At 41.4% G+C, this 26628-nt stretch overlaps 1 protein-coding gene and 1 long non-coding RNA gene across 5 annotated transcripts in view; both read left to right on the top strand.

Annotated features, from left to right (window-relative positions):
- LOC311085633 (uncharacterized protein) overlaps window positions 1-17870 on the top strand; it is a 28877-nt gene extending 11007 nt beyond the window's left edge. Inside the window, exons 10-17 of one of the 2 annotated variants that reach the window (XM_084118174.1) lie at window positions 3396-3569; window positions 10029-10202; window positions 10297-10467; window positions 12735-12908; window positions 14647-14808; window positions 15452-15553; window positions 16444-16477; window positions 16828-17870. In XM_084118174.1, the coding sequence (XP_083974300.1) occupies window positions 3396-3569; window positions 10029-10202; window positions 10297-10467; window positions 12735-12908; window positions 14647-14808; window positions 15452-15553; window positions 16444-16447 (961 nt within the window). In that variant the 3' untranslated portion in view covers window positions 16448-16477; window positions 16828-17870. The other variant, XM_084118173.1, reaches the window with a different exon arrangement.
- A 2057-nt stretch (window positions 17871-19927) lies between these two features.
- On the top strand, window positions 19928-26405 carry LOC311085699. 3 transcript variants are annotated; one of them, XR_014606901.1, is made up of 4 exons: window positions 19930-20263; window positions 20432-21348; window positions 21443-21505; window positions 25586-26405. It is a non-coding gene; the product is annotated as an uncharacterized lncRNA (long non-coding RNA). The 3 variants fall into 3 exon arrangements; XR_014606900.1 differs by having other exon boundaries at window positions 19928-20263; window positions 20432-21505; XR_014606902.1 differs by having other exon boundaries at window positions 19930-21348.
- The last annotated feature ends 223 nt before the right edge of the window (window positions 26406-26628 follow it).

Here is a 26628-nt window from a genome sequence, read left to right as displayed (position 1 = left end):
AGCTCTTGAAAGCCTTTTTTTGGCAGAAACGATGGTTCAAGACATTACAGAAGACACACGCAGACTGTGCTGGAACTTAGGCTACCTCAGTCACTTCATCTGACGAGTATTTCTAAAACTATGCCAGCAGACTTTTCACTCACAACTCACTAGCTAGCCTACATTAGAGACTCATTTCCCGCTGATTTTACGTGCGAGCCCTGTGAGGGAAACTGCGCGTATGGATTTCATACAAAACGCTTTTCTCACTTTTAAATACGCAACGTCCACAATGAATAGGCCTACAATAATTACATGATGAATTTAGAATTTAAACGAATTTAAACTCAAAAAGGCTGCATATATAGCCGGTTTAATTTCAACTAAGGATTTAACGATGCGCCATTTTGTCAGAAATTCTAACCGGCTAGCTGTGGCTATTTAATGTTTCACAGAATAAATACGTTACCCCTCACACACTTCCACATCAATGACTGTATGTTGAACAGTGAAATTAGCTTGCTGCTACCACCACAACTTATTAAAAATATAGGTAAACATTCATATTAACTTACCATAAAACACTGCCTGCTCCGAGTGGCTTGCTCCTCGAGTCAGAAGTGAAGAATCCAGAAAGTTCCGCAAAGAATGAAAAAAGTAACCAGTTGCTGGGTCAAAATAACCCAACCAGCGGTTTATTTGTGAATGACCCCCTTACAACTCATTTGACCCAGCATGAGCAACCCAATAATGTGTTTACAGTACCCCAAACAACCCAACTTTTTGACCCAGCACAATCAACCCAACAATTTGTTTACAGAAACAACCCAGCATTTTTTTGAGTGTAGTTTCAAGAAATGTGTTTAAGCAATCGAGAAAAACTGTAAAATCACTTCAACAGTTTTAATCAAAACACTTTGAGCCTAAAGCTCCTTGCACACTGAGGACAACATTTTTGAATGCGTTTTTTTCGTATTGGTGATTCAGTTGCTATTAATCATCAAAACACCATTCAAACACCATTCAAAATGTTTGCTACGAATGTGAAAAACGCAGAAAATCGAACCTGATCCAAAAAATTTTTATGATGGACGAAAGTTTCGGAGGCAGTGTGCAAGCGTGATTAACAAAACGTGAGGTCATGTTTATTTTTTTAAAGGTCCCATTCCATGGATTATTTTTATTATTTTATCATGTTTCCAGGGGTGCCCTTATAATGTTAGTATGTTTTTTAGATCAAAAATTGTTATAATTTAGAAATAAAAGGCATATTTCCTAGCCTGATTTCATTCCCTGGTTTGAACACTCTGTTTGAAGGGGCGTGTCTGCTGTGAGACTTCAGTGTAAACGCCCTCTGCTGTGATTGGCTGAAATGCTTGCATATGAAATAACTGGCATTACATGTGGAACTATCTGGAAAACTTTTACTATTACAGCTATTATACGTTTTTACTATTACAACTATCGGGATTAACGAATCGTGAGAAGTTTTTTAAGTATTTAGATCTATTTCAATCACATAAAAAATTGCAGTGAGCGTTGAGCAGATGACAGCCTGTTGATCGCGTAAATAAAAGATCTTATCATTGCAACGCAGTTTCTGCACTCACTAATGATTTCACCAATGCAAACATGAGGCATATAAATACAGTAAGAGCTTCGTTGTGCAGTGTAACAGCGTCATTGATTTCATAACGAGTTTTGGCAAGTGTCCAGATAAACTCGCGCTGTGTGATTGATTGACAGCTTGGACGATTGTAAAGGGATTGTTCTTTGATCGCTTTCTGTATATTAATCACAGTTTAAGTAAGATTATTTTCATCCTACTAAGAGAAACGATGTGGAATTGATCGCTACTTCCATATTAAATCACTACTTGTACTTACCGCTTGCTGGAATATAGTTGAAATTGCCCCCTTCGTCAGTATGAAACGCTGAGAGAAGCCTGCTTGATATTATCCCAGGTTAGAAAAACAGTCCGTGGTGAAATGGACAGAGCAAACTACCAACTTCGAATTAAACTTTTGCGGTATCCGATTATAGATAAACATCAACCATCTGTTGACATTTCGCCATCAATACGCCTGTGTTCCTGTGGGCGGAGGTTAGTCTAAACACGGTTCTGGTGATGTCATTAATGAAGGAAGTAGAGGGGTGTAGTCCAATCGAGCCGTTTTTTGTAGTCAACTTCTGTTACAGTTTTTCTCGATTGTTTACACACATTTTCTGGTACTTGAGACACAATGACCACAACATGTAACTCATTCACCAACCGCCTGAACCAATTCTGCTAAACTACAAGCACAATTCCTGCTTTACACTCAAATTGCAGTTCTAAAACACACCTTTTTCAAAATACTACACACAATTCTCTGCTTTTGGCACAATTTTCATGCAGAAAATCTCTTGTTTTCACAAGGAACACACTGCCATTCAGATATGCACACTGACTCTTCACATGAGCAAACACCCGTCACACAGTTTTACAATTAGCAATCAGAGCTTTAGCATAAAAGGGCAACAGGTCAGCTCTTCAGTGGAGCAGTGGATGCCAACATTGGATTTTTTTTTTTTTTTTACTGTAACTGTATACAGTAAATTCTTCTGTTGTTTTGTATGTAGACCACTGTATGTACAACTTTGTGTTGGTTGGGATGTACACTGTGTACATTGTTTTTGTGGGAAAAATAAAATATATTTGTTACCGTGTATTTGTGTGTTCTGAGTATAAAAACAATATTCTCAGATATTTTACAACACACTTATGCATGTACTGTCTGTAGTAAGTGTAACACTGAACAAAAAAAGGCCTAAGTCATTATGATGAATGGAGAAGAAGTGTTTTGCATTCATCATAGTGTTTTACATTGAGCACATCAGTGTTCAACTGGTTCTTATAAATGTCTATTCATATGATGGTTTGTGTGTGTCATTTGAAAACAAAATACCATTTTGAGAAGAAATAACATTGTTTTGAATGTAAAGTTTCATTTTGCAGGAGCATTGAGGGGTTTTGCCAATTGTGTGTGTTTTTTTGGATTTGTGTTTAGAGTTCTGAGAATATGAGGCATGCTTTCAGAAAATGTGTGTAAACAATCGAGAAAAACTGTAAATAAAATATCTCGCTTGGCATTGAACTTTGAGCGTTATAATTTTACAGATATTATTTATACTCTAACAACAACATTACACACTAACTAAACTTTGAAACATGGAATCGCATGCAACGGGACCTTTAATAAATAAATTTCGGACTAATTTAATCACCTTAGAATCACCTTGGAATAAATATGATTTATCTTCCTCTGGCTGTCTTTATTTTGTAAAGTCACATCACCGTCATGAACACGCACAACAAAAAGAGTTAATTTATTTTCTTCTGTCTTATTTTCTGCTCTCTTTCTTTCTCAATGTAGGTTAAGGTCCTGTAAAATGACAGATGAAGGTTGTTCTGCTGTGACTTCAGCTCTGAAATCAAACCCATCACACCTGAGAGAGCTGGACCTGAGCGGGAATAAACTAGGGGACTCTGGATTTAAAAACCTCAGTGATCTACTGATGATCCCAGAATGCAAGCTGGAGAAACTACAGTTAGTATCATTATACTGTACAGCAGTTACTGTGTGATTTAAAGTTTATTGTTTAGGCTAGTTATTTAATTTAAGAGAACAGAGCTTAAGTTCCCTTTCGTGGTCACTCCGAGTTACGTCGGATGACGACGATTGGGGTTTCGCTTAGAAAGCCTCTCACCTTCGAGTATATAAAACGAGCCAATGGCAATGAAATGCCATGGGTCTGCGGAATTTGCATAGCGTATCTCCGCCCACCACAGGGGGTATATAAGGAAGTACGCTGCAATATGCAGATATGTTTTCGCTTCGGAGCCAAGTTCAGTACTTCACTCCACAAGCCTTTTGAGTGTCATCTCAAATCTCTTCGAGACGAGCGGCTCTTCAGTGTGTTTGTGTGACGGCGCTTTCCAGCGAGATCTCATTACCTGCTGCTGATTTGTGCAGTAATCTGCCGACAGTGAGTGTGTTTCTCCCTGGGCGCTTCAGCACTCTGCTGAGCTTTTCCACTCTCTAAAAGAGCTGCACGCGGCACGTCTTTTTCAAGACGGTTCGCCCGTGTATTTTCTGGATGTGTGTGCGCACTGTGCGGTCATCTGCCTAACGGTCGCGAGCGCTGTTTTGCGTGTTGGGCTTAATCACGCTTGGCAGCGCTCGTTGATGAGTCATGTTTTCATTGCAAGAAAAAAAAAGAAAAAAAAAAAGAAAGGGAACATGACCATCGCGATGTTTATAGATCAAGACTCAATGATCTCCATGTGAGTAGAGTCCCCTCTGCCACACCCCAATTTATCTCTTCCTCGAGAAGGGATACTTTGGCTGGTGGCCAGGGTGATCTGAGGGTTTGGTGTGGCACAACAACCGACGAGTCAATTCCTCGGGCCACACCCCCCTCCACATCGCAGACCATGCACTCACAGCATCACAAGGCGGGCTTGATTCCTCTGGAAATGAAGTTTTGACTGCGTTGCCTCCCACGGGAGTGCCATCGTTGCCGGGACCGATCCAGAGCTGTCAGCCATGCTTTCCCGGGCAGCTGAAAGCATCGGCTGGAGTGGCCCCGCCCTCCCCCGAGCGCTGTAAGCTTCTCCCGGACGTGCATCAGGACGCCTGCGCTGCGCGAGACTCCACGTGACTTTCGCTGCTCGCGGGTGTCCTCCGCCTTCGCTGCTTTCGATCGCACGGTGATCATGGTCTGTATGTTCCCTGTCACTATCGTGGCACGGTCATGCAGTACTGTGTGTCGCCTGCGCCTTCGATGCAGTGCTGTCCCGGGAGTTCTGTCGAACCGGCCGCAGTGGAACGCTAGTCCTTCCCTGGCCAACCCTGGCAGAACGCGGAAAATTTTAACCACGCCCCTATGCTGGGACGCTATGCCTCCCATGCCCGGCCTGGTTGTTCCGCCGCGCACACTACTGACCTCGCTCTCGGGCGACATCGGTACCTGCGTGATCCTGGGTCAGGTGATGTCCACTATGTGGTCCAGACATGGGCTTAGCCAGGTTGATGTGGTAGGGTCTGAGAATTAATTTTCTCAGCTCCCCCATGTCCCAGGCTGAGCTCTTTGGCGGTGTGGCTTCGGCCACCTGAAGCAGACTCAGGTTCTGTACCGATGGTCATCCATCCGTGCGGTCTCCTTAGTCTTCTTCCCGCCAAGGCCCCCTCCATGCGGCTGCTCCCCTCGGGCCTTCACCAGCTCTGAGTAGGAGGAAGTCGCGGGAGGGTGGCGCTGCCCGTCTCCGCCCCTTAGACTGCCACGTCAGCCTAAGCAGCACCCTTGAGGCGGGCAGCCTGGTCGGCGGTGTGGTTGAGGACTGCGCCCAACAGTCTTCGATCACTCCAGAAGCGGACTGAGGCTCTGCACTGACGGTCATCCGTTGGTGTGGTCTGCTTAGTCCGCTTCCCGCCGACGCCACCTCCATGCGGCTCCTTCCCTCGAGCCTTCACCGGTCCGAGCACGAGGAGATCGCTGGAGGCTGGCACCGCCTGTCTCTGCCCCTTAGCCGGCTAACACCTGGCTAAGCAGCACTCCTGAGATGGGCAGCTTGGAGTTAGGGCTCAGTTCTTCGGGGAGTTGGGAGCAGGACCACTCCTTCCCCCAGTGGAGGGCTGGGGGAGAATCTTGTTCTAAAAGAACTGATGCTCTTTCTCTGAGCTTTAAGAGGCAGTGGATGACAGCACGCGCCGCCCACGGGCCACGCTCCTCTCATCCCCCCTCTGTCGCCAGACCCCTGCCAGAGCACGCCCCCGTGGGACGCGCGCCCTCCCCTGGCCTCCTCTGGCAGGATGCGGGTTATGACCGTGCCCCCGCACAGGGCCGCTATGCCACCCTCGCCGGTGCCGGTCATTCCGCCTCGCTGCCCCACCGACGGTACGTCTGTGGTTCGTATGACCCCGCTGGTGCACTTTCTGGAGGCCTGGCTAGAGCTTCCCAGACTGTCCCGCTGGGTCGCGAGAACCATTAGATTCGGCTACGCGATTCAGTTCGCGATATCTCCTCCCCGCTTCAGGGGAGTCCGCTTCACTATGGTCGGGGGCAATGCCCCTGTCATGAGAGCGGAGGTCGCCACCCTTCTGGCGAAGGGTGCGATCGAGATTGTCCCTCCAGCCGAGATGAAGTCCGGCTTCTACAGCCCTTACTTCATTGTAACCAAGAAGTCCGGTGGGTTACGGCCAATCCTCGACCTGCGCGTCTTGAACCGCTCCCTTCACAGGCTGCCGTTCAAGATGTTAACGGCCAAACACATCCTCCAGTGTGTACGGCCGCAGGATTGGTTTGCAGCGATCGACCTGAAGGACGCCTACTTCCATGTCTCCATTTTACCTCGACACAGACCGTTTCTACGGTTTGCTTTCGAGGGGCAGGCATACCAGTACGCGGTTCTCCCTTTCGGGCTAGCCCTGTCTCCTCGCGTCTTTACGAAGGTCGTCGAGGCAGCCCTTGTTCCCCTACGGGAACACGGGGTTCGCATCCTGAACTATCTCGACGACTGGCTAATCCTAGCTCACTCTCGAGGCCAGGTTTGCGAACACAGGGACCTAGTGCTCCGGCACTTAGCTCGTCTGGGCCTTCGGGTCAACTGGGAGAAGAGCAAACTCTGCCCCGTGCAGAGGATCTCTTTTCTCGGTATGGAGATCGACTCGGTCGCCATGTGCGCGCAGCTTACGAGCGAGCGCGCGCAGTCACTGCTGACTTGTCTTCGCCAATTCGAGGGCAAGAGTGCGGTTCCACTGAAACTATTTCAGAGGCTCCTGGGGCATATGGCATCCGCAGCCGCAGTAACGCCGCTGGGATTGCTTCATATGAGACCGCTTCAGCTTTGGCTTCGCGATCGAGTCCCGAGGTGGGCATGGCAACACGGCACGCTCCGAGTTCCAGTGACTCCAGCCTGCCGTCAGACCTTCACCCCGTGGACGAACCTCAAGTTTCTACGGGCCGGAGGGCCCTTAGAACGAGTTTCCCGGCATCTTGTTGTATCAACAGATGCCTCCACCACGGGCTGGGGCGCCATGTGCAATGGTCATGCTGCCGCGGGCTCCTGGATAGGACCCCAGCGCCTTTGGCATGTCAATTGCCTCGAGTTGCTGGCTGTGCGTCTCGCCCTGCACCGCTTCCGTGCGCTGCTCAGGGGTCAGCACGTACTAGTCCGATCAGACAATACCGCGACAGTAGCGTACATCAACCATCAAGGTGGTCTACGCTCCCGCCGTATGTCGCAACTCGCTCGCCACCTCCTCATATGGAGTCAGAAGCATCTGAGGTCGCTTCGAGCCATTTATATCCCGGGACACCTGAACCAGGCGGCCGACGAGCTGTCTCGAGTTCGGCCTCTCGCTGGAGAATGGCGGCTCCATCCCCAGACGGTCCAGCTGATTTGGGATCAGTTCGGCGACGCACAGGTAGACCTGTTTGCCTCCCACGACTCGTCCCATTGTGACCTGTTTTATTCCCTGACCGAGGGCACGCTCGGCACGGATGCACTGGCGCACAGCTGGCCGCGGGGCCTACGCAAGTATGCGTTTCCCCCAGTGAGCCTTCTTGCGCAGACCTTGCGCAAGATCAGGGAGGACGAGGAGCAGGTCATTTTGGTTGCCCCGTATTGGCACAACCGGACCTGGTTCTCCGAACTAGTACTCCTCGCGACAGCACCTCCCTGGCCAATTCCTCTGAGGAAGGACCTCCTTTCTCAGGGACGGGGCACCCTTTGGCACCCTCATTCCCGATCTTTGGAACTTCCACGTGTGGCTCCTGGACGGGACGAGGCAGGTTTGAGTACCTTACCACCTAGCGGTGGTGGCTACCATCACTTCCGCTAGAGCACCGTCCACGAGACATGCCTATGCGTTGAAGTGGAACCTCTTCGTCAACTGGTGTTCTTCTAAACGAAGAACCCACGAAATGCCCGATCAGTGTCGTGCTTTCCTTCCTGCAAGAAGGGTTGGAGCGAAGGCTGTCTCCCTCCACCCTGAAAGTGTATGTTGCCGCCATTGCCGCACATCACGAAGCAGTTGATGGTAAGTCTTTGGGGAAGCATGACCTGATCGTCAGGTTCCTGAGGGGAGCGAGGAGACTAAATCCTCCTCGTCCTCCCCTCGTACCCTCTTGGGACCTCTCAGTGGTTCTAACTGCCCTGCAGAGTGCTCCATTTGAGCCTTTACAATCAGTGGAGCTTAAGTTCCTGTCAATGAAGACAGCGCTCCTGGTTGCATTGGCCTCTATCAAGAGGGTAGGGGACCTGCAGGCATTTTCGGTTGACGAAGCGTGCCTGGAATTCGGGCCGGCTAACTCTCACGTGATCCTGAGACCCCGGCTTGGATACGTGCCCAAGGTTCCTACCACACCCTTTCGAGACCAGGTAGTGAACCTGTAAGCGCTGCCCCTGGAGGAGGCAGACCCAGCCTTGGCACTGCTCTGTCCAGTACGCGCCCTTCGTGCTTACGTAGACAGAACGCAGTGTTTCAGGACCTCAGACCAGCTCTTGTCTGTCATGGTGGGAAGCTGAAGGGAAAGGCTCTCTCAAAGCAAAGGTTGTCACACTGGATAGTGGATACCATTGCTTTGGCATACCAGCAGCAAGGTCGTCCGTGCCCCCTTGGTGTGAAAGCCCACTCCACTCGTAGTGTGGCTTCCTCTTGGGCTCTAGCGCATGGCGCCTCGCTAACAGACATTTGTAGAGCTGCAGGCTGGGCGACACCCAACACATTCGCGAGATTCTATAATCTCCGAGTAGAGCCAGTTTCTTCTCATGTACTCGCTTCAACCAGCCGGTGCTAGATTCTGCTCAGGTGTCTTCGCTTGCTCGCCATTCCTCTCCACGGACGGGATACGTGCGATATTCTCTCAGGTGAGTCTGATAAGCTCTTTGAGTTTCCTCCAGCACTGGTTACGTCAACGCCTGAGTTATGCCAATCTGCCATAACACAGCTCTTGCGCTTGACTAGGTGCCTCCATGTGCATGGTCCCCCCTTTGGGCGACCCCCACATGTGTATTCCACTGTAAGTCTCTTTTGAGCGTGTGTCTTTCCCTTGGCAAGCCACCTTGCCACCCCTGGGGTTTAAATATTCCACCTGCGGCTGGACACCTCAGTGACACCCCATATGCATCCCTCTGGGTCATATGTGTCTCTCAAGTCCCCCCCCTTAATGGTTGGGCATAATTGCATATTTCTCCTGAGATATGCTTCCCAGTGTACCTTGGTATTCCTGTGTTAAGTAGGACTCCTTCGTTCGTGCTATTCTCACAACAGGGAGCTCAGACTTACGCAGGGCACTGGATGACAGCCGAGGTGGCGTGATTAGACTGGAACCCCAATCGTCGTCATCCGACGTAACTCGGAGTGACCACGAAAGGGAACGTCTCGGTTACGGATGTAACCCTCGTTCCCTGAGTAGGGAACGGAGACGTTACGTCTTCCTGCCACTTCCGCTGTATCGCTGAAAAACGCCTGAGTTCAGTCTCGGCTCCTCAGCGAAGACATATCTGCATATTGCAGCGTACTTCCTTATATACCCCCTGTGGTGGGCGGAGATACGCTATGCAAATTCCGCAGACCCATGGCATTTCATTGCCATTGGCTCGTTTTATATACTCGAAGGTGAGAGGCTTTCTAAGCGAAACCCCAATCGTCGTCATCCGACGTAACGTCTCCGTTCCCTACTCAGGGAACGAGGGTTACATCCGTAACCGAGACGTTACATTGTTTATATTGTTTTACTTAGTTTCCATATTGGTCACACTTAATGTTTGGTGTCTAACTAATAAATTAATTTAAAGAATGTAATTCATTTCAAATTTCAATGTGCTGATTGTGTATATGTTGTACTGCAGAAATATTATGAGTCACATCTGCTGCTAGAACAGTTTCCAGAACCCAGAACTAGTGTGACACTGTTACAATGTAGACAATTAGACCAAATATAAGACTACTGTAGGCCATAAATAAGATGATCATCATATATCTGAATCGTTGTCGTTCCAGATTGTGTAAATGCAGTATTAAAGATAAGCAGTGTGCCTTCCTGACTTCAGCTCTGAAATCAAACCCATCACACCTGAGAGAACTGGACCTCAGTGGGAATGAACTTAAACACGCAAGAGTAAAACATTTTTATGATTTACTGAAGAATTCACACTGTAAACTGGAGAGGTTGAGGTCAGTAACACTCACATACAAGAAAGGAAATAGTGTTTTGGTATTTGAATGAAAACAAATGAATAGTTTGCTTTTCTCTTTTCTCTGATTGCAGGTTAAGAAACTGTGGTATAGAAGCTGAAGATTGTTCTGATCTGACTTCAGCTCTGAAATCAAACTCATCACACTTGAGAGAGCTGGACCTCAGTGGAAATACACTAGGAGAAAATGGAGTTAAAACCCTTTATCCTCTGTTGAGCAAAGAATGCATTCTGGAAAAACTGAGGTTTGTAACATTATACTGTACCTCTGACTGCACGCGCACCTCCCCAAACGGACGAGGCATTTATACTTGACATGCTCGCTGTTATACCATTCTTTTAAACAACAGGGGTCGATTCTGACTAATTGTCCTCTAAACCATCAGAAAGCAGCAGTGAGAAGTACGGTACACACGTGACAATATTTATTTTAATACACTTAACCAAAGTAGAGCATTGGCGCTTGCAACGCCAAGGTCATGGGTTTAATTCCCAGGGAAAGCAAGAACTGATAAGAATGTAAAATGGGAACCTTGAAAAGCAATGTAAGTCGCTTTGGATAATAGCGTCTGCCAAATGCGTAAATGTAAAATGTAATGTAAATGTAAAGCAGTAAACCTTGAGATTATTACTTGTGACATTTAGAAAAAAATAAATGGATATGAGAACGTAGCCTATACAGCTAAATTAACGATATCTTACATATTTTCTAACTTCACTAAACATTTTCATTTAGTTTCGTGAACATTTTTATAAAACATGGACCTTTATTTTCATTAAAAGGACTTGTCTGCTATGTAGGCTCGCTGTGTAACAATGCAAACACGTGCAAACTGGGTGCCGGTATGGTGAGATGTACTTGCTCGGCCAGACTCGGATCAAAGTCGCGCATCTTCGGATGCGTAGCCACATGGAAAGTTACAAAAAATGGCATGTACACCGCCATGCGGAATATATATATATATATATATATATATATATATATATATATATATATATATATATATATATAATACAATACAATAATAAATAATAGGCCTATATAAATTAACTCGATGAAGAATGAGACGTCCCAACTGTTGGTTGAAATTTAAAAGGCTGATTCGCACTTCAGGGCAGTGACGAGTACATATGTCATCCAGTGGTTGTCCAGACACCCTCGGCACAACCTTAAGCAACGGCCCTGAGCGGTGATTCAATGTCAACATTGTGACAACGCTGTAACAACCTTCACCACACAATGTAGTTATAGCAACCTTTGGGCCATGTTGTTAAATCGTTGTTAGAAGGTTGTGTACTTTGTGCCAATGTTCTGTGTTTGCTGAGAAACTCGTCAGTTCTAATCTTATTTAGAGGGTTTACTAATAGATTTCAGTCATACCGCTCCATGCTTGTTCATAGAAAAATGTAGTTCTCTTAGTCACAATGCTTGCAAGTTGCGATAGTCAGAAATCAAAACAGATGATGTGCCACATACTCCTTACTTTGGGCCTTCAGTTTTATCTATCCTGACGCAGATTTGCGGAAACACGATACTCTACTTAATCGTCATTATGATTTCAGAGAATACAGAATAAATCAAATATTTTATTTGTCAGGTAAAAATATAGCATGCCAACGACTAACAATTAGACAAACACTAAACACTAACAATTAGAAGCCAATTCAGAAATAATAAATACATAACAGAATCAAGGCAGAATCTAAGAGTAATAAATGTACCTGAGAGTGAGAAACAGTGAGCTCTCTGAATGCAGAACTGACACAGCACTGCGTGGGGATTTTCTGGCTACAGAATTTCTCAAAGACTGTTCTGCCACTTTCCCTTAAATACTCAGACCAGAACAAAAGAGCTGTAAATATTTTCTACACAAATATTGTTGGAATTGTGTTGGGCCCCTATTCCTGTGCGCAAAGGCCTCCATCTGGTTTCGGGAGAGAGGAACCATGATCATCAGATATTGTAAAGAAATGCCTCCCACATCAGGAGAACAGGATTCTCATTAGTTTTCAATCTTTCTCAAAAAACAAATGGCTGTGAAATTGAGCCAGTTTACCAATTGCACTGAGACACTGAAAATGATTAAAAAAAAATGTGATTCACAAGATACAACATATGTTGTATATAGACATTCTTGGTGAACTTTCAGTGACTTGAGTCAGGGGGAAAGGAGAGTAGCCGGTTGAGAGGGATACATACATAGATGCAGTGTCCTGTGCTCTTTTTATATCTTCTCTTCAGATTTATTGTTTTATTACAGGTTGAGATTAAATCCATTCTTACAATTTGTATTTAGTGATGGTAAACTACACTAAAATGACTAATTCTTTAACTTTAATAAATGATTTCAGTTTCCTCAAATCCTATTATGCTCCTGTTTTGGTTTATGGTTCCATAATTACGTTTCCAAGTTGTTGTTGTTGTATTATTATATTGAATGACATTTACTGCTGCATTCGTGATGCATTTAACTCACTCGTGAGCTATTGTTGTTTCTCTTTCTGTCTTCAGTCTGTGTGGATGCAGTATTACAGAGAAACAGTTTCTCATCCTGACTCCAGCTCTGTGTTACTCTCTTTCAAACCTGAGAGAGCTGGACCTCAGTGGGAATAAACTAGAAAACAAAGGAGTAGAGGGTGTGTGTGAAATATTGAAGAAACCACAATGTAAACTGGAGAGACTGAGGTGAGGAACATTTTCCTGCTTAAAATCACTTTGACATTAAACAAAGCCTGAGTTCACATTATATTTGTGTAAAATAATTCCTCTAGTTATCTGATGAAAGCAGGGTTTTAAATTGACACCCGAGTACCAACCGCAAGTTAATTTTGGTCATAGTGTCAGACCGGGTGTCAGGTGATAATTTCATAATCAATTAGCTTTGTATGTGCTCTGTGGCACAAGTAACATCTGTCATTCGGTATAACTTCACAGTCGTGAAACGTGTATGATAAGATGCTTTTAACCACAGAGCAAACAGCAGCGAGGAACTGCAAGTGTCACGACACACAAGAGGAGACAGATCCAAGTGCAGTATGTTTTAATTAGGAAATTCCAAGAGAGTAAACAATCCAGGCATGAGTCGATATCCATTAAATCAGTCCAACAATAAACACAGATCTCACGGGCAAGGGAACAAGAACACAGAAGTGTCGTACATTTTACAAGGACTCGACAACACACACTGAAACGGACAGGACTATATACACAATCATAATTAAGGTGATAGAACGCAGCTGAGACTGTGATGGGAATCAGGTGTAGCGAACAGGATTATGGGAACTGAAGTTCATATGTGATGACACCGTGAGGGAAGGAGGACATCTCGTGGAAACCCGGGGAAAAGCAACCAGACACTGTGACAGCAAGCATATGCATCAAACCAAACATAGCTTAAACAAAGGTAGGAGGGATGAGTAATAGGATTATAACCTTTACAGAAAATTAACATCAATAAGTTGCAGAGAAGTGAATATGTGAAGTATGTATAAAAGACATTTTACCAAATAGCCTCTTTATTCCGCAGCTCTTTATTTTCTTGAACAATGTGAAGAAGTGGTTGAGTAGAGACCAATTGAATCTGAATGATAGCCTCATTCATTGTTACATTTTAGTGTAGCTTTGACGAGCAAAACTAGCAACAGATTTGAGGTTGATGCAAAATTCATGTTGGGAAATTTCTCTGCCACTAAACGTCTATCATCACATGCGGTGCGTCCCAATTCGCATACTATCCGTCCTAAATAGTATTTCGAAAATAGAATTAGTATGTCCTAAATCGTAGTATGTTGAAATGAGTATTCCAGAATCTGAAGTGCTGATCCATGCACACTATAACAGCTGATAATACCCAGAACCCATTGCGCGTTGGACTAGGTTTCGATTAGAACTACAAACACGGACAAAAAGTGTTAAAAACTACAAACGTGGCGGATGTGTGAGTCCGACGGTTAAATAGAGAGGTTTAGAAAAAGGGGTTTAAGTGAATAATTATTAGTATCTAACTTGACGAAAAGTTATTTATTCAATGTTATCCACATTCATTTCATCTGTAATAGCATTGTGAACGTTTGTAATGATACGTTTAGCCATTAACTTTTAAATGGATCATTATATTCAAATTGCGCACACATGAGAGTCTCCGCAAGAAAGACCCAAGACTAGCAGATCAATGTGCTACATTTGTCTCCGAAATGGTAGGAAATCAAATTAAATTGAATGTGTCAAGATGATTGACAGGCTAGTTTAAACAGTGACAGGAAGCATGTAACTAAGCGACAAAGCTGTCCGTTATGACAAAGTAGTGTATGTCCCAAAGCTTGCATACTCTTCTGCTACACACTCAAGTATGTACTTTTTCTTCCCAAAAAGAGTACACACATTTACTTTCTGTCTGTGTGTGTGTCTGTTTGTCTCTTTCTAGCCTAAATGACTGTGGAATTACAGATGTTACTTGTTTGGCTCAGACTTTGGCTGATAAAAAAGCATTGCAGTTTTTAAAAGAGCTTGATCTGAGTAAAAATACCATCGGATCCTCCAAGCAGCAGCTCGTAGACGTGCTACAAAACTCGGAATGTAAACTGAGGTGAGTAAATATCCTTTGTTGCAGTCACTCTAACACACACACAAACAGGAATTTAAGTTTAAATATATTATATTCGAAACTAAAATATTGTTCATAAATTAGGGTTGTGTGATATCTGAAGTAGAGTGGATGCAGCACACTTTATTAAACACATTTGTATCTTGTACTATTATTTGTAACGTTTGATCATTTTTTAATAACAAAGATAAAATAATGAAATAAAATAAAGTGAAATAAGATTTTGGTCATATTGCCCACCCCTACTTTGGCCTAAATGGTCTGTCATTTTCTTTTATTTTGTTACCTTTTTACTATTTTTAAATAGGGGAATTAGTTTGGCTGTACCACTCAGTGACTTGCAGAATATTGTTAAAGACAAACATGAAAAAGAATTGTGATAAGATTGTGGATCGTGATCCTGCCTGAGAAAAAAAGTGACATATATTTGCCGTATCACCCACCCCTATTAGAAATGTACATCAAATAATGTAAAATCAGTAACTAGTCTAATTACAGGAATCCAATGTTAGTTAGTAATGTTAGTCTATTGCACTTTGTACTTTAAGTAATTGAAATATAGTAACTAATTTGCAACTTGTTCCACTGAACACTGATAATTTTATCTTCTAATTCCTCCTTACAGCCTCAAGAAAGACAGCTGGCTTAGCAGGAACACTGATGTAAACCTCCTTAGTGGAATGAGTAACATTGGTGGATGGATTTCTCAAGACATCATGAAGAACCTAGCCTGACTTCGTCATACTCATATTCTAGTCAGAATGTGAGTCTGATACTGCTATATAGGACTATGATTATGGGGCGTGTATCAACCGAACCAGGAAAAAAAAAAACTCTGCACTCAATTGGATAGACCTACAACCAATCAGAGCAACGGAGTAAATGACGCATGTTCTTTATTCATATTTTCAACCAACAATGTCGCGACTCTCTGTTCCTCTTTTAAAATGAAAGCGCTGTGGATATCTTCTATAACAGACGCGATGGCGGAATCTACACATGATGTTTCATAAACAAAGTTCGGGAGGAGCACGTACAAATAATCAATCCAATATCAACTTGTCATCAAACAATACCATAAGTCATAACGTTACCCTATATCAGCATGAGTAGGCATATTCACTCTGTCAACTTACCTAACAATACTTGACAGTTTTTCAGCATCCCTCCACCACCCCGAATCCTCACTCTTGTCTTGGCTTGTTCTCTCACAACCAGGAATACGGGGGGAGTATGGCTACCGAGCCCACAGCCCTCTCCTCGGACAGCACGTCATATATGCATTTATTCTATCTGACTTATTTGTGTGAAATAAATTGTGAAATCTAATATATACGCATTTATTCTATCTGACTTATTTGTAAGTGTGAACTCGTGAAATCTCAATTCTCCAGCTGCAGTCGTCTTTGTTGAAAACTAATTCAACCCAAGCGCTCTTTGGTGACGTGGGTGATTACGTAACCGCAGATCATCTGTCCATCATCGATTAAAGCCCGCCCTGGCAATTTGATTGGCTCGGCCTTTTGGGAGCCTCAACGGATCGAGTCCAGACCGAACTTCCCGACCAAAAAATGTTGTGGGTGGGGTTCGGGCTGGCACCCAGGCTATGAAGAAACTGTAAAATCAACAGAACAAGCAAAGTCACCACCAGGTGAAAGATCCTCAGAAGGTTCTCACTGTAATAAATTCATATTTGTCTGATATACTGCTACAGACTATATTACTAACACTGCTAAACCTACAGCTGTTATGAACTCAAGTTGCTATACATAAATTTGATAGTAAATTTAAACCACTTCAGATAGCATTGCTTTAACAAATGTACAGTTGATCTAGCTCTTATGTACTATTTTAAAAAGATTACCAATCAATGCTTACAGAAGGAAGAGATTCTGACATTCAAATTAAATAATGCAGCATTAATAGAAACATGTAAAGTTATGTTGACTGGTTATTGTTTTAGTATCCATACAAATTCTATTTTGTTTTATGTTTTTACAGAAGAAACGGAGGAGGTAGTAGAGCCTGATCAAAACTCAAATGAGGTGGATTAGCAGGAATATATATGAGTCTTCAGTATAAGGCCTACATTATGATGATGTTGGGATTAAACTCATTCATTATGAAGCAATTAAAATGTTGCTAACTGTAATTGTCAAATGTAATACTTAGTTATTAGTTATTGTTCTACTTATGAAACAGCTAATGAAACTGAAGTCTCCCTTACTTCAGCTTTGAAAAAATAACTTTAATTATAAGAAAACTGAATTTAAGAATACCAGAATAACCAGAATACAGAGGCTCGTATATTGAAACAAATTAGGTTAAAAAATTCCAAGAGGGTTGCCACTGGTTATCTTTATAGGGTTAAGGGTTAGGAGAATATATTAAATTGTAATAATTAAAACAGTAAATCATTCCAAACAATTAATAAACACAAATACCGAATTGAAATATTAGTCCTATAAAATGTGAAGTGTTAGTACATTCTGTAGCAACAACAAAATAAAAAGCTATGGTCCTGGAAATGCAGTCCTGAAACTGCAGCCTTCGGTATTGCAGGATCATGTTCGTTGCTCCTGCTGAAAGGATAACTGTATAGTGAGATGGAAGAGAGTCAAAGCTTTTTTTTTTTGTAAAGATCATTCTTTCTAAGGGAATGTGACATAAACCAGTCCCTGCTGCTGTCTGTGTCATTAATTTTAATCAAACAACAAAAGAAAGAGAAAATCACTCACTGTTCTTGACAGAATAAATTACTTTAGCACTTTTAACAAGGATCAATCTAATTTTCATTCATACTGTGAAGAGTGTGCAGTTTATTTTGTAAAACATTTTATACATATGATTAATGTCTGTAATATTTTTACCAGATATATATTTCTGTTAGATAGACCTTCTGGAAAAATTGTCTATGCTAATGTTATTTATTACAGTTTTTTAGTCACAATGTGTGTTGTGTGTTACAGTGTCAAAATATGGTAAGACAAAATTAAATAAGCTTTCTACCTTTTTTGTTTTTGTTCCATGAATGACTATTGTACTAACATCATACAGTAAATTTGGTACACTGATAAACATGAGAATGTATCCATATTTGGTTACACTTTTTTCATGGTCTATAGACAATCTACTAACTATCAGTAATTAACTTTGCAACTGCATGTCAACTAACTCTGATTAGAGTATTAGTTGACTGTTAGGTTAGAGTTCGGGTTAGAATAAGTCATGTTGTTGCAAAGTTGCTTATAGTCAGTAGAATATCTGTTGGGGAGCATCAAAATAGTGTTTTCAAATATTAAGCAAGCAGACAGTCTACTAATACTAGAGTTTGTATTTCATGTCAGTGATATTTGTTGGCGTGAAATATATATCTGAAAGGATCCCAAACTGATAGTATATCCAAATCTGACCTTGTGAATGAATATGAATCAAGTCTAATCAAATTGGGAAATCACTGCAGATACCCAGCTTTAGCTTTCAACCTCCTTAAACCCATCCAGCCAAACATATGATATTTCTCAAAAAGAGATTGAGACATTTATTATCACATCACATTTTTTCTAAAACCCCTTAAAGCACTTTCAAACTAGAAGGTTTTACTGTAAAAAGTGATTTACTGTAAAACGTGTGCGTGTTTGTGCCAATTCAAAAGCCCATACCCATAATTATTTACTGTACTATCGGGTCAGATGGCCCACACTGACAATACGTAGAAGTCCGTATGTGCAAGTATGGATAAAAGGGTATTTAGTTACGCTGCTCTGTCTGATTGGAATAATTTACAAGATAAATTGTGTTTTAAAGAGTTAGTCTCTCTAAATTAATTTGTTAGTGTTTTAAATGATTTGGTTACAGATTGATTGCAATTGTTTTCACTGATATTGTATGTAGTTTTCGTATATGTTGTCAAAAAAGATGTGTTTTCATGTTTAAAATTAGGCTAAAGCGGCCTATAATATTCCTGCAAAAAGCAACTTGATGGTGATGCTGCGCAGCAAAGGAAGCACTAAAGATGCTATGCTCACTTGGAGGCAGTGGAAGTTTTTGCACTCAGAAAGGAAGTTGTGATACTTGGAAGTTGTTCTAAATTCCCTATATGCTGTATGTGAGAAGGACTTTTATTATGAAACGTCTTATCGCGCGTTGTTTGACGTAAGTGTCCGGTTTACTTTCACTTTCACCTCATCAGCCGCTTACTCCGCAGCTCCCCCTCTTTCGTTTGTTTTTTGTTGTTTTCTGCTTAGGTAATACTTTTTTTGTATAACATTTTGACAACATTTGTATACGCATGTATATTCTCTTTCCCCTATGAGATTTTTGTATGTTGCCTCTTTTTTTTTTTCTTTCTTTTTTTTTGTCAATAAAGAAAAAACTACAAAAAAATATCCAGTCAAACTGAATAAGTGTTGATATTTGTTCTACCATTTGCTGAATATTCAAGATTTGAAAAAATTCCCTGTCTCTTGTCACGCTCTAACGGAGCCCCGTATAAACTCACTACCTACTTTCAAAATACAGATGTGTCCACTATATTCAAGGTTTATTTTTATTTATTTAATTTTAATTAAAAAATGTAAAAAAAAAAAAAAATTTAGACGAGACACCGTTTTTTACGAAAAAAAACAACTATTTTATCATAAAATGTTTATGCCATAGTTGTGTCCCAATGTGAAGGCTGCATCCTTCGAAGTCCTTCAATGGACGCATCATGTAGCCTTCATAGGATTTCCTAATTGCGCAACCAGGTGTTCCCGATTACCGCTCCTGGCAACGGTGCGAGAAGACAGCTGCCATCCTGATAATTCATTTGATATAACTGAGTAAACGGCTATGGAGCCAGAATTGGCTATTGTCATTTTATGTTTTATATTTTTCTGGAGGATATGGTGAGGATGTCTCAGCCGGTCATGTATTTTCGGCCATGGCAGCTAAATTAAACTGGTTTGCTGTTTAAAAAAACAAAACATATATATATATATATATAAACATATATATATAGGCCTATGTATATATATTTTTTTTTTCAAAGGTTCAGATGTTCATATTGTGGGGATCTACTCAGGCAGGCATACAATACAGCTGCATCACATTCACTCAATCAATCATGTGATCTGTTGTAAGGTCACATGACTAATCAGGAAGTGATAAATGTTTGCTGGCTGCAAGGCAGACTCTTTTTTTCGTGTTGATGCTAGACACTGTTGTGTGAGTTGGGCCCCCCTTTTTCATGCAGGGTAATTCTAGAGGCGCGTGTCTACTCTTCACGGAGGACACAGGCTGCTGAATGGAGTTTTAACATTTATTCGATCATCCCAGTGTGACTCGAGCTGCTGAGCTGCACTGCAACGGAACGTTCACCTTTTCTCTGCATGTGTTAATGCGCTGTGGGACAGTTGAGCATACTGAAAAGGACCAGGCCAGCCACTGTTTTCCTGTAATTAATAGGCATTTCTTTATTGTTTCCTGTTGTTTGATTTTTTTGTTTTGTTTGGTTATCCATAATTTTGCCACTCATGTGCTACATTTATAGTATTTTCTTATTTTGACTAAGTGTTGCCATTTATGCTGGTGATTCTCCTCTCTAACTATGTCTTTTGTGTAGGTTATCTTTGTACAAGGCCGGATCCACACTGATGCTTTGCCCCTTTTCTTCAGGGGACCACACTGGGAGAGACACTGTATTGGTGTGTACTTATAACTACAACACGGTGTGATATTTTGTAGTGGTATATAAAGATCCTAAGTGTGTAGTGCTTGTTGTGTTGCATGCTTCGACTGGTGTTGGGTTGCTGTCTCCTGTTTCTGTCTCTCCAGGGGCCTCCTAAGCAGGGGTCTTGCATTGGCTGATCCGACCTTCCTAGATTGAGGAAAATCCACCAGTCATTTATCACAGTAATTTTTTTAAAGATTCGTTTTAAATAACTTTTCTACATCTTTTTGTACTAATGTAATAAATTTTGGAATACATTTACATTTCTGCCTCTTGTTGACTGTCCCTTTGCGGGGATAAACGTATTATTAGCCACACTACATTCACGGGAAGAGTTGGGGTTCCTCCTGCCCATCATCAGGGGGTGGCGTAGTCAGACTTAAAATAAGGTATACTGCATGGCAGCTACTACAATATCTTACCTTGATGCGATTTTGTAGGCTAGTGTATTCTTTTTATTACGTAGCCTATTGTGTTGCCATGTGAAGATGGTCCACCTGAGAGTGGCATTTCCTTAGCTTCTTTTACACCTCAAACTCGACGTCAACGCAGAAAGGGTCACAATAAGAATGCCACTGCTGAACTCGCTGGGTTGCTAAAGCATATAACCATCTAAAAATATTGTACTGAAATAAAGGAGTCACTGTCCATCTCTGTCTTGCTCAAGTCACATGAGAGAGCAGTGACTAGAGTCATTGTCCACAAATACAAAGGAACTGTTGTAACGTCGGAGAACAAGCCACTAACTGGACAGAGTCATGTTTGTACAGGAATAGCCGGACTACAATTGCTGGGACCAGCAGTAACAAGTATTCTTTTCATTTTTGATTATTTTAATAAATATTGTTAAACATTTATTATAAATCATCTGACTGGAACTTGGATTTTTTTTGTTGAGTATAGCCTACGTGTCCCTTTCTTCTATCTGGATCAGGAAGATCCTGACTGGAGGAAAACGGCAGGAGGGTGAGCATTCTTTTCTGATAAGAAAATGTATGCACTGTGAGATTTGATTGATTAGAAAACCTAGCCAAAGAGGCAGCTTACGACAGGGTATTGTATAGCGAACACGGTTCAAGGGTAGCCTACCTAAAAAGGTAGGCTTATACTACGATGGGGGAAATCTATTATCTTTATAATTTATTATCTTTATAATAGAATATTATGATTATAGTTTATTATCTTTATAATAGAATACGAATTTGTAGAGACTGATCGCCTAACCCTTAAGGGCACGACTAGCCTACAGGATAGGCTCTGTAGTTACCGCGGGATTATCTATATGTCCTGAATAGGATAACGTTAATTTGGAACGGTATTAATCGTGAAAACGCATACACTATATGGACCATGGTGAACATACAGTTTTTCAACCCAGTTTGAATACAAATCCGAATATTGAATATTACTCCCGCTCGTCATCGGCAGCTGTCACAGTTGCCAGGCGACAAGAATAATTTCTCCGTAGGTTAGACCGGTCCGAGCGCTTCAGATGCGCCCATATAGGACGCAGCTGTAGGTTTTCCCCAATGCGGCTTAGTGGTTATTCAAATTACTTTTTTTCAGAAATATACTCTTTCTGAAATAAAATCTGTGACATGGCAGCCGTCTATTGAGTCAGCCCTGCAAACCTAAAACCAAATTATAGTGGAAACATGCACTCAAACATCCCAGAAGATGTCCCACCAGCAGAGAGACCTTACCAGGTTCTTTATTGTGGCAGCCCATCCCGGTCCAGCAGCACCACCAGGGTCTCCCTGCTCAGCTCAATAAAAGTCTACATAATTTCTTCTTATTTTATGTAGCCTATTGTAAATTTAAATATTTATTTAAATTTTTTATGTTTAATGTATGTTGTAAATAGTTGGAAAAAGTAGCTACTTTTATGTAGCCTATAGAACAAACGATTTTCATTTACCAATTTTATTTGGGAAAAAAAAGAGATAATTTAGTACAGAAGAATTTGTTTCATGTAGAAATGATGACTGTCATTACAAAAAATAAACAATGTCCAGAACAATTCATTCTCTTTTATTTACACATTTAAAGTTGCATAAAAATAAATAATGTACAGAAATTTTCTTTCCTTTTAAAACATAAGTGAAAAAAAGTTATATATATGTTAAATATATATTTTTAAATCATTCTCTCAAGAAGAGAAATCAGCCTGTCCATCCTCTCCCTACTCCTCGCCTCTGCCTCTCTCTGTAGTTGCATGTCTTCTCTGATCAAGTCCAAAAACTCGTTCTCTCTGTCTCGCCGCCTTCGTGCTGCTGCTGCTGGTGCTCCTGCTGCTGGTCCTGGTGGTGCAGCCCCAGGCTTTTCCTCACCGTGGGCACCCACTGCTGAACTCGGCCCTGGTGTGTCCTCAGGGATTGAGGCATTGAGGACAGGGGGGTTGGTGCAATGCCTCTGTCCCAACACCTCATCCATGAGGACAACCAGGGACAAGTTTCAGCAGTGGGTTTCCCACTCACACTCTCACACGTCTTTGCTGAAATGTATTGTGCTGTTGTTGCTAACAAGCCATGGTTAATTTGCTCTGCCTTAGGATTGCAAGTGTCCTGGGTCACTTTATTCACTCCTCCTTTCACTGCAGCCGCCTACTCACGTCTGGACTACATTTCAGGCGAGGCGCATCTTAAACAAGCCTAATGTCATCTCGTAATTACGGTGATTATTATGACATGGTGTGAACGCAGCGTCCTTAATCAAACACACCTGAACAAGCTATTCAGGGTCTTTAAGATTAGATTACAAAAGCTGCAGCTAGGTTGGTGTTGTGGCAAACCTAGTAAGTTGTATCTATAAAAACGTGATTTAAAAAAAAAAAAAAAAAAAAAAAACACACTTACAAACCTTCTACCTCAGTGCATTATCCAGCAAAATCCATTGTGAGATCGCAGGTCTCAGGATGACAGCTAGACTGTATTTCTCGTTGGCTGCTGTTTTATTGGTGCTCTCTGTGTGTTGGAGTTTAGGAGACTCTGATCTAATCAGAGGGTGAGATCTTTTAACATCATTAGCCTATTTGGCGCAAAGAAAATATGTGAAGAAGTAGGCTACCTATATCAAAATTTTACTTAAGGCACCTCTTGGAACATTGTTTTATACAGTAGGCTATCTCCAGTGAAAGTTAAACTTTGTGTTGTTGTTTTATCGTGTCCCTGTGGCCATTATGAAAAGTACAGTATTTAGATATTTCGCTACTCCTTCAAATTCTGCTCAGATTTTGATTGCTTCACAAATTGGCTCAGATGATCTTTGGACTGAGCTGCACAGAAATGAATGAACAGATTTTTTTATTCATCTTTTTTCAAAAGTTATGATGTCAGAAATTAAACTAGGTCGACCTCTGTATCTGAGGCTGTATCTCGGCCAGACTTTATCTATATGGAAATGTGTGTGCTTTATTGGAACCATGGTGTGGTGGTCCATGCCAAATTTGAGAACAGCGCCACCTACAGGTCATGCAATCTGGAAAATGGCTATTGTTGTAACAACTTTTGAACAGTTTGTCAGAAAATGTCTTTGGAATCCTTGTATCATGCCGTGGATACAGAGTTTCAAAGGATTGGAAGAACCACATGTCTGCCACTTTGACTTTTGACATAAATTCCAATATCTTTTAAACAATTTAACACCTCGTCACAATTTGGTAGGAATCATCGACAGCATGTCTTGAAGGTACCTGAAAAGTTTGAACAGAGCCACCTAGTTTTTCAGAGATATACTTTTTTTTGCAAAAAATCTTATAAGCCATGGATGTGGACATCAGTGTACAGCTAGGGGGGGCATCAGTAGAACATGCATTGAATGAGACATTCAGCAGTCAGTGATCTGGTTTCCCCGTCTTTTTCTTTTTTTTTCGAATAGCAAAGCCAGGAGTGTGTCCAGTCAAAACGCTTGGAGGAGTGTGTGTAATGATTTGTGTGTCGATGACAGTGACTGTCCGAACACTGAGAAATGCTGCAGCAATGGATGTGGACGTCAGTGTAGGGTTCTATACATAGGTATGTGTTAGTGTGTGGGTCAGCTCTTCTTTCTTTTAAATGCAGTGAGGCATTCATTGATCTAATGTTATGCAAACACAGATAAACCAAAGCCAGGAAAGTGTCCAAGCGAAAGCAAAATCATCCTAGTAGGAGAGTGTACCAAGTCATGTTCCTATGACCGTGACTGTCCGAACGGTGATAAATGCTGCAGCATTCCTCAATGTGGATGACGACAATTTTATATATATATATATATATATATATATATATATATATATATATATATATATATATATATATATATATTTATTTTTTTTTTATTTTTTTTTATGAATGCCACCATAGCCTAACTTGTTTATTTTATAGCCTAGTTCAATATATAACTTTTAGCTACTTATTTTTCTTTGTTTTGAATACTGCTGAATTTAAAGGATTCGTCGTGGAGTGAGGGGTAAATTACCTAGGCTATAGTGTTTGTTAAATGTTTAGTTTATTTGCCTGTATTTAATAATACATATAAATTAAGTTAAATGTTTGCAAATGAGGTTAACAGATTTTTTTTTTTTTGCAGTAAGACCAATTTCTGTTTCAAGATAACGTCCTATTCTTGGCCAGGTTACATTTCTCTGTGGCGTAAACTCTAGAGATGAATTTTTAGGGCAGTGATATTCAAATGACGATTGTTTTCAGCCACCACATTAATCAACATATGATCATTCATAGGATCTGATTGGCTGCGTACTAATGTTTGATTTCTGTGCTCGAATCAGCGCTTGTTTATATGTTGGATTGACATTGAGCATGATAAAATAGTTAAGACAAGCATTTATCAAAGTACCTGAATTTAGCCCATATCACCATTTCAAGATTGTGCTTTACAAAATAAAGATTCATAATATTTGGAATACAACTTGCTCCAAGTAAAACCTGTTCATGCTTTGAGTTTTGTGCTGTGTTTCTGAAATTGAATGACGCTAAATGCACTGACTAAAGCTAATTTGTATCCATGCAGTGGCGCCTGAATGTCATGCACCTTTTATGTGCCCACCAGATACCAGATTGGCCTATGTCCTGCCAGACTGAAGTGTTGCCCAACCACCAGTGGCCATTGCAGTTACCAGTGCTGATGACTTAAGAGTCCTGAGATTGATTTTGCGTACCATATACTTGAGGGCTGACTTTTCACCAAATAAATCTGTTTAGAAAAACATTCCTCTGGGTTTTATTTTTATTGTTATTTATTTTTAAAACACTTTTCTACAGGAGCTTGGCAGCAAAAGTGTACTTCAGTGTAAGGCTTTTAAATTACTTGTGTTTTTTTGTTGTTGTTGTTTTTTTTGTTTTTTTTTTGTCAAAGAACCAGGAATGAAACCAAAAATGTAGGTTAAAACTGATGCAATGGTTTAACAGTTTTAAAAGACTTTCAGTATTTAGCGTGTCTAAAAATGTATCTAAAGACTTCATGTATTTCTTTTTGGATTAGACCCAATGTCTGACTAATGTGAAGAGTGAAGAACACTGGGGCTGGATCTATGTATTCAGAGACGGAGTGGGAAAAACTTAAAAGCAAAAAGAGGGAGTGTGTGGCTGGCCTTGTGTACAGGTGAATGGAAAAACAGTGAAGAGGACGGTAGCCCTTGCTCTGTCATCAGGGTCTTTTCCACTCATGGTCGTTTGGGGTCATCGACAAAGATGACTAGTGGGTGCAGTTTGAGTGTAGATGGGACAAGGCTGTAGGTAGTGATGGCAAAATGAGGCTTCCTGAACCACTGAGACCTCGCAGGCCATTGCTTCAGCTAAAGGTTCATTACTCGAAGCTTCATTCAGCATTGCTCACTAGTGACACCTAGCTACTGTGCAAAGAAATAGCAGACAAATTAATTCATTCTGAATCAGAAATCATAAAAAATATTTTTTTATATAAAAAAAAATTCTATTTTATAAAAATACTTTCATAAATAAAAATATTTATTTGTAATGTAAATATACAAATAAATATTTATATTTATTTGTATATTTATATTTAAATGTACATTTTATAAAAATATTTTTTATAAAAAAAAATATTTATTTATTTTGTACTCACTGTTGATG

The sequence above is a fragment of the Abramis brama genome (assembly GCF_963993115.1).
Source record: "Abramis brama genome assembly, chromosome: 6".
NCBI lineage: Eukaryota > Metazoa > Chordata > Actinopteri > Cypriniformes > Leuciscidae > Abramis > Abramis brama.
This window is presented reverse-complemented; position numbering and strand designations above follow the sequence as displayed.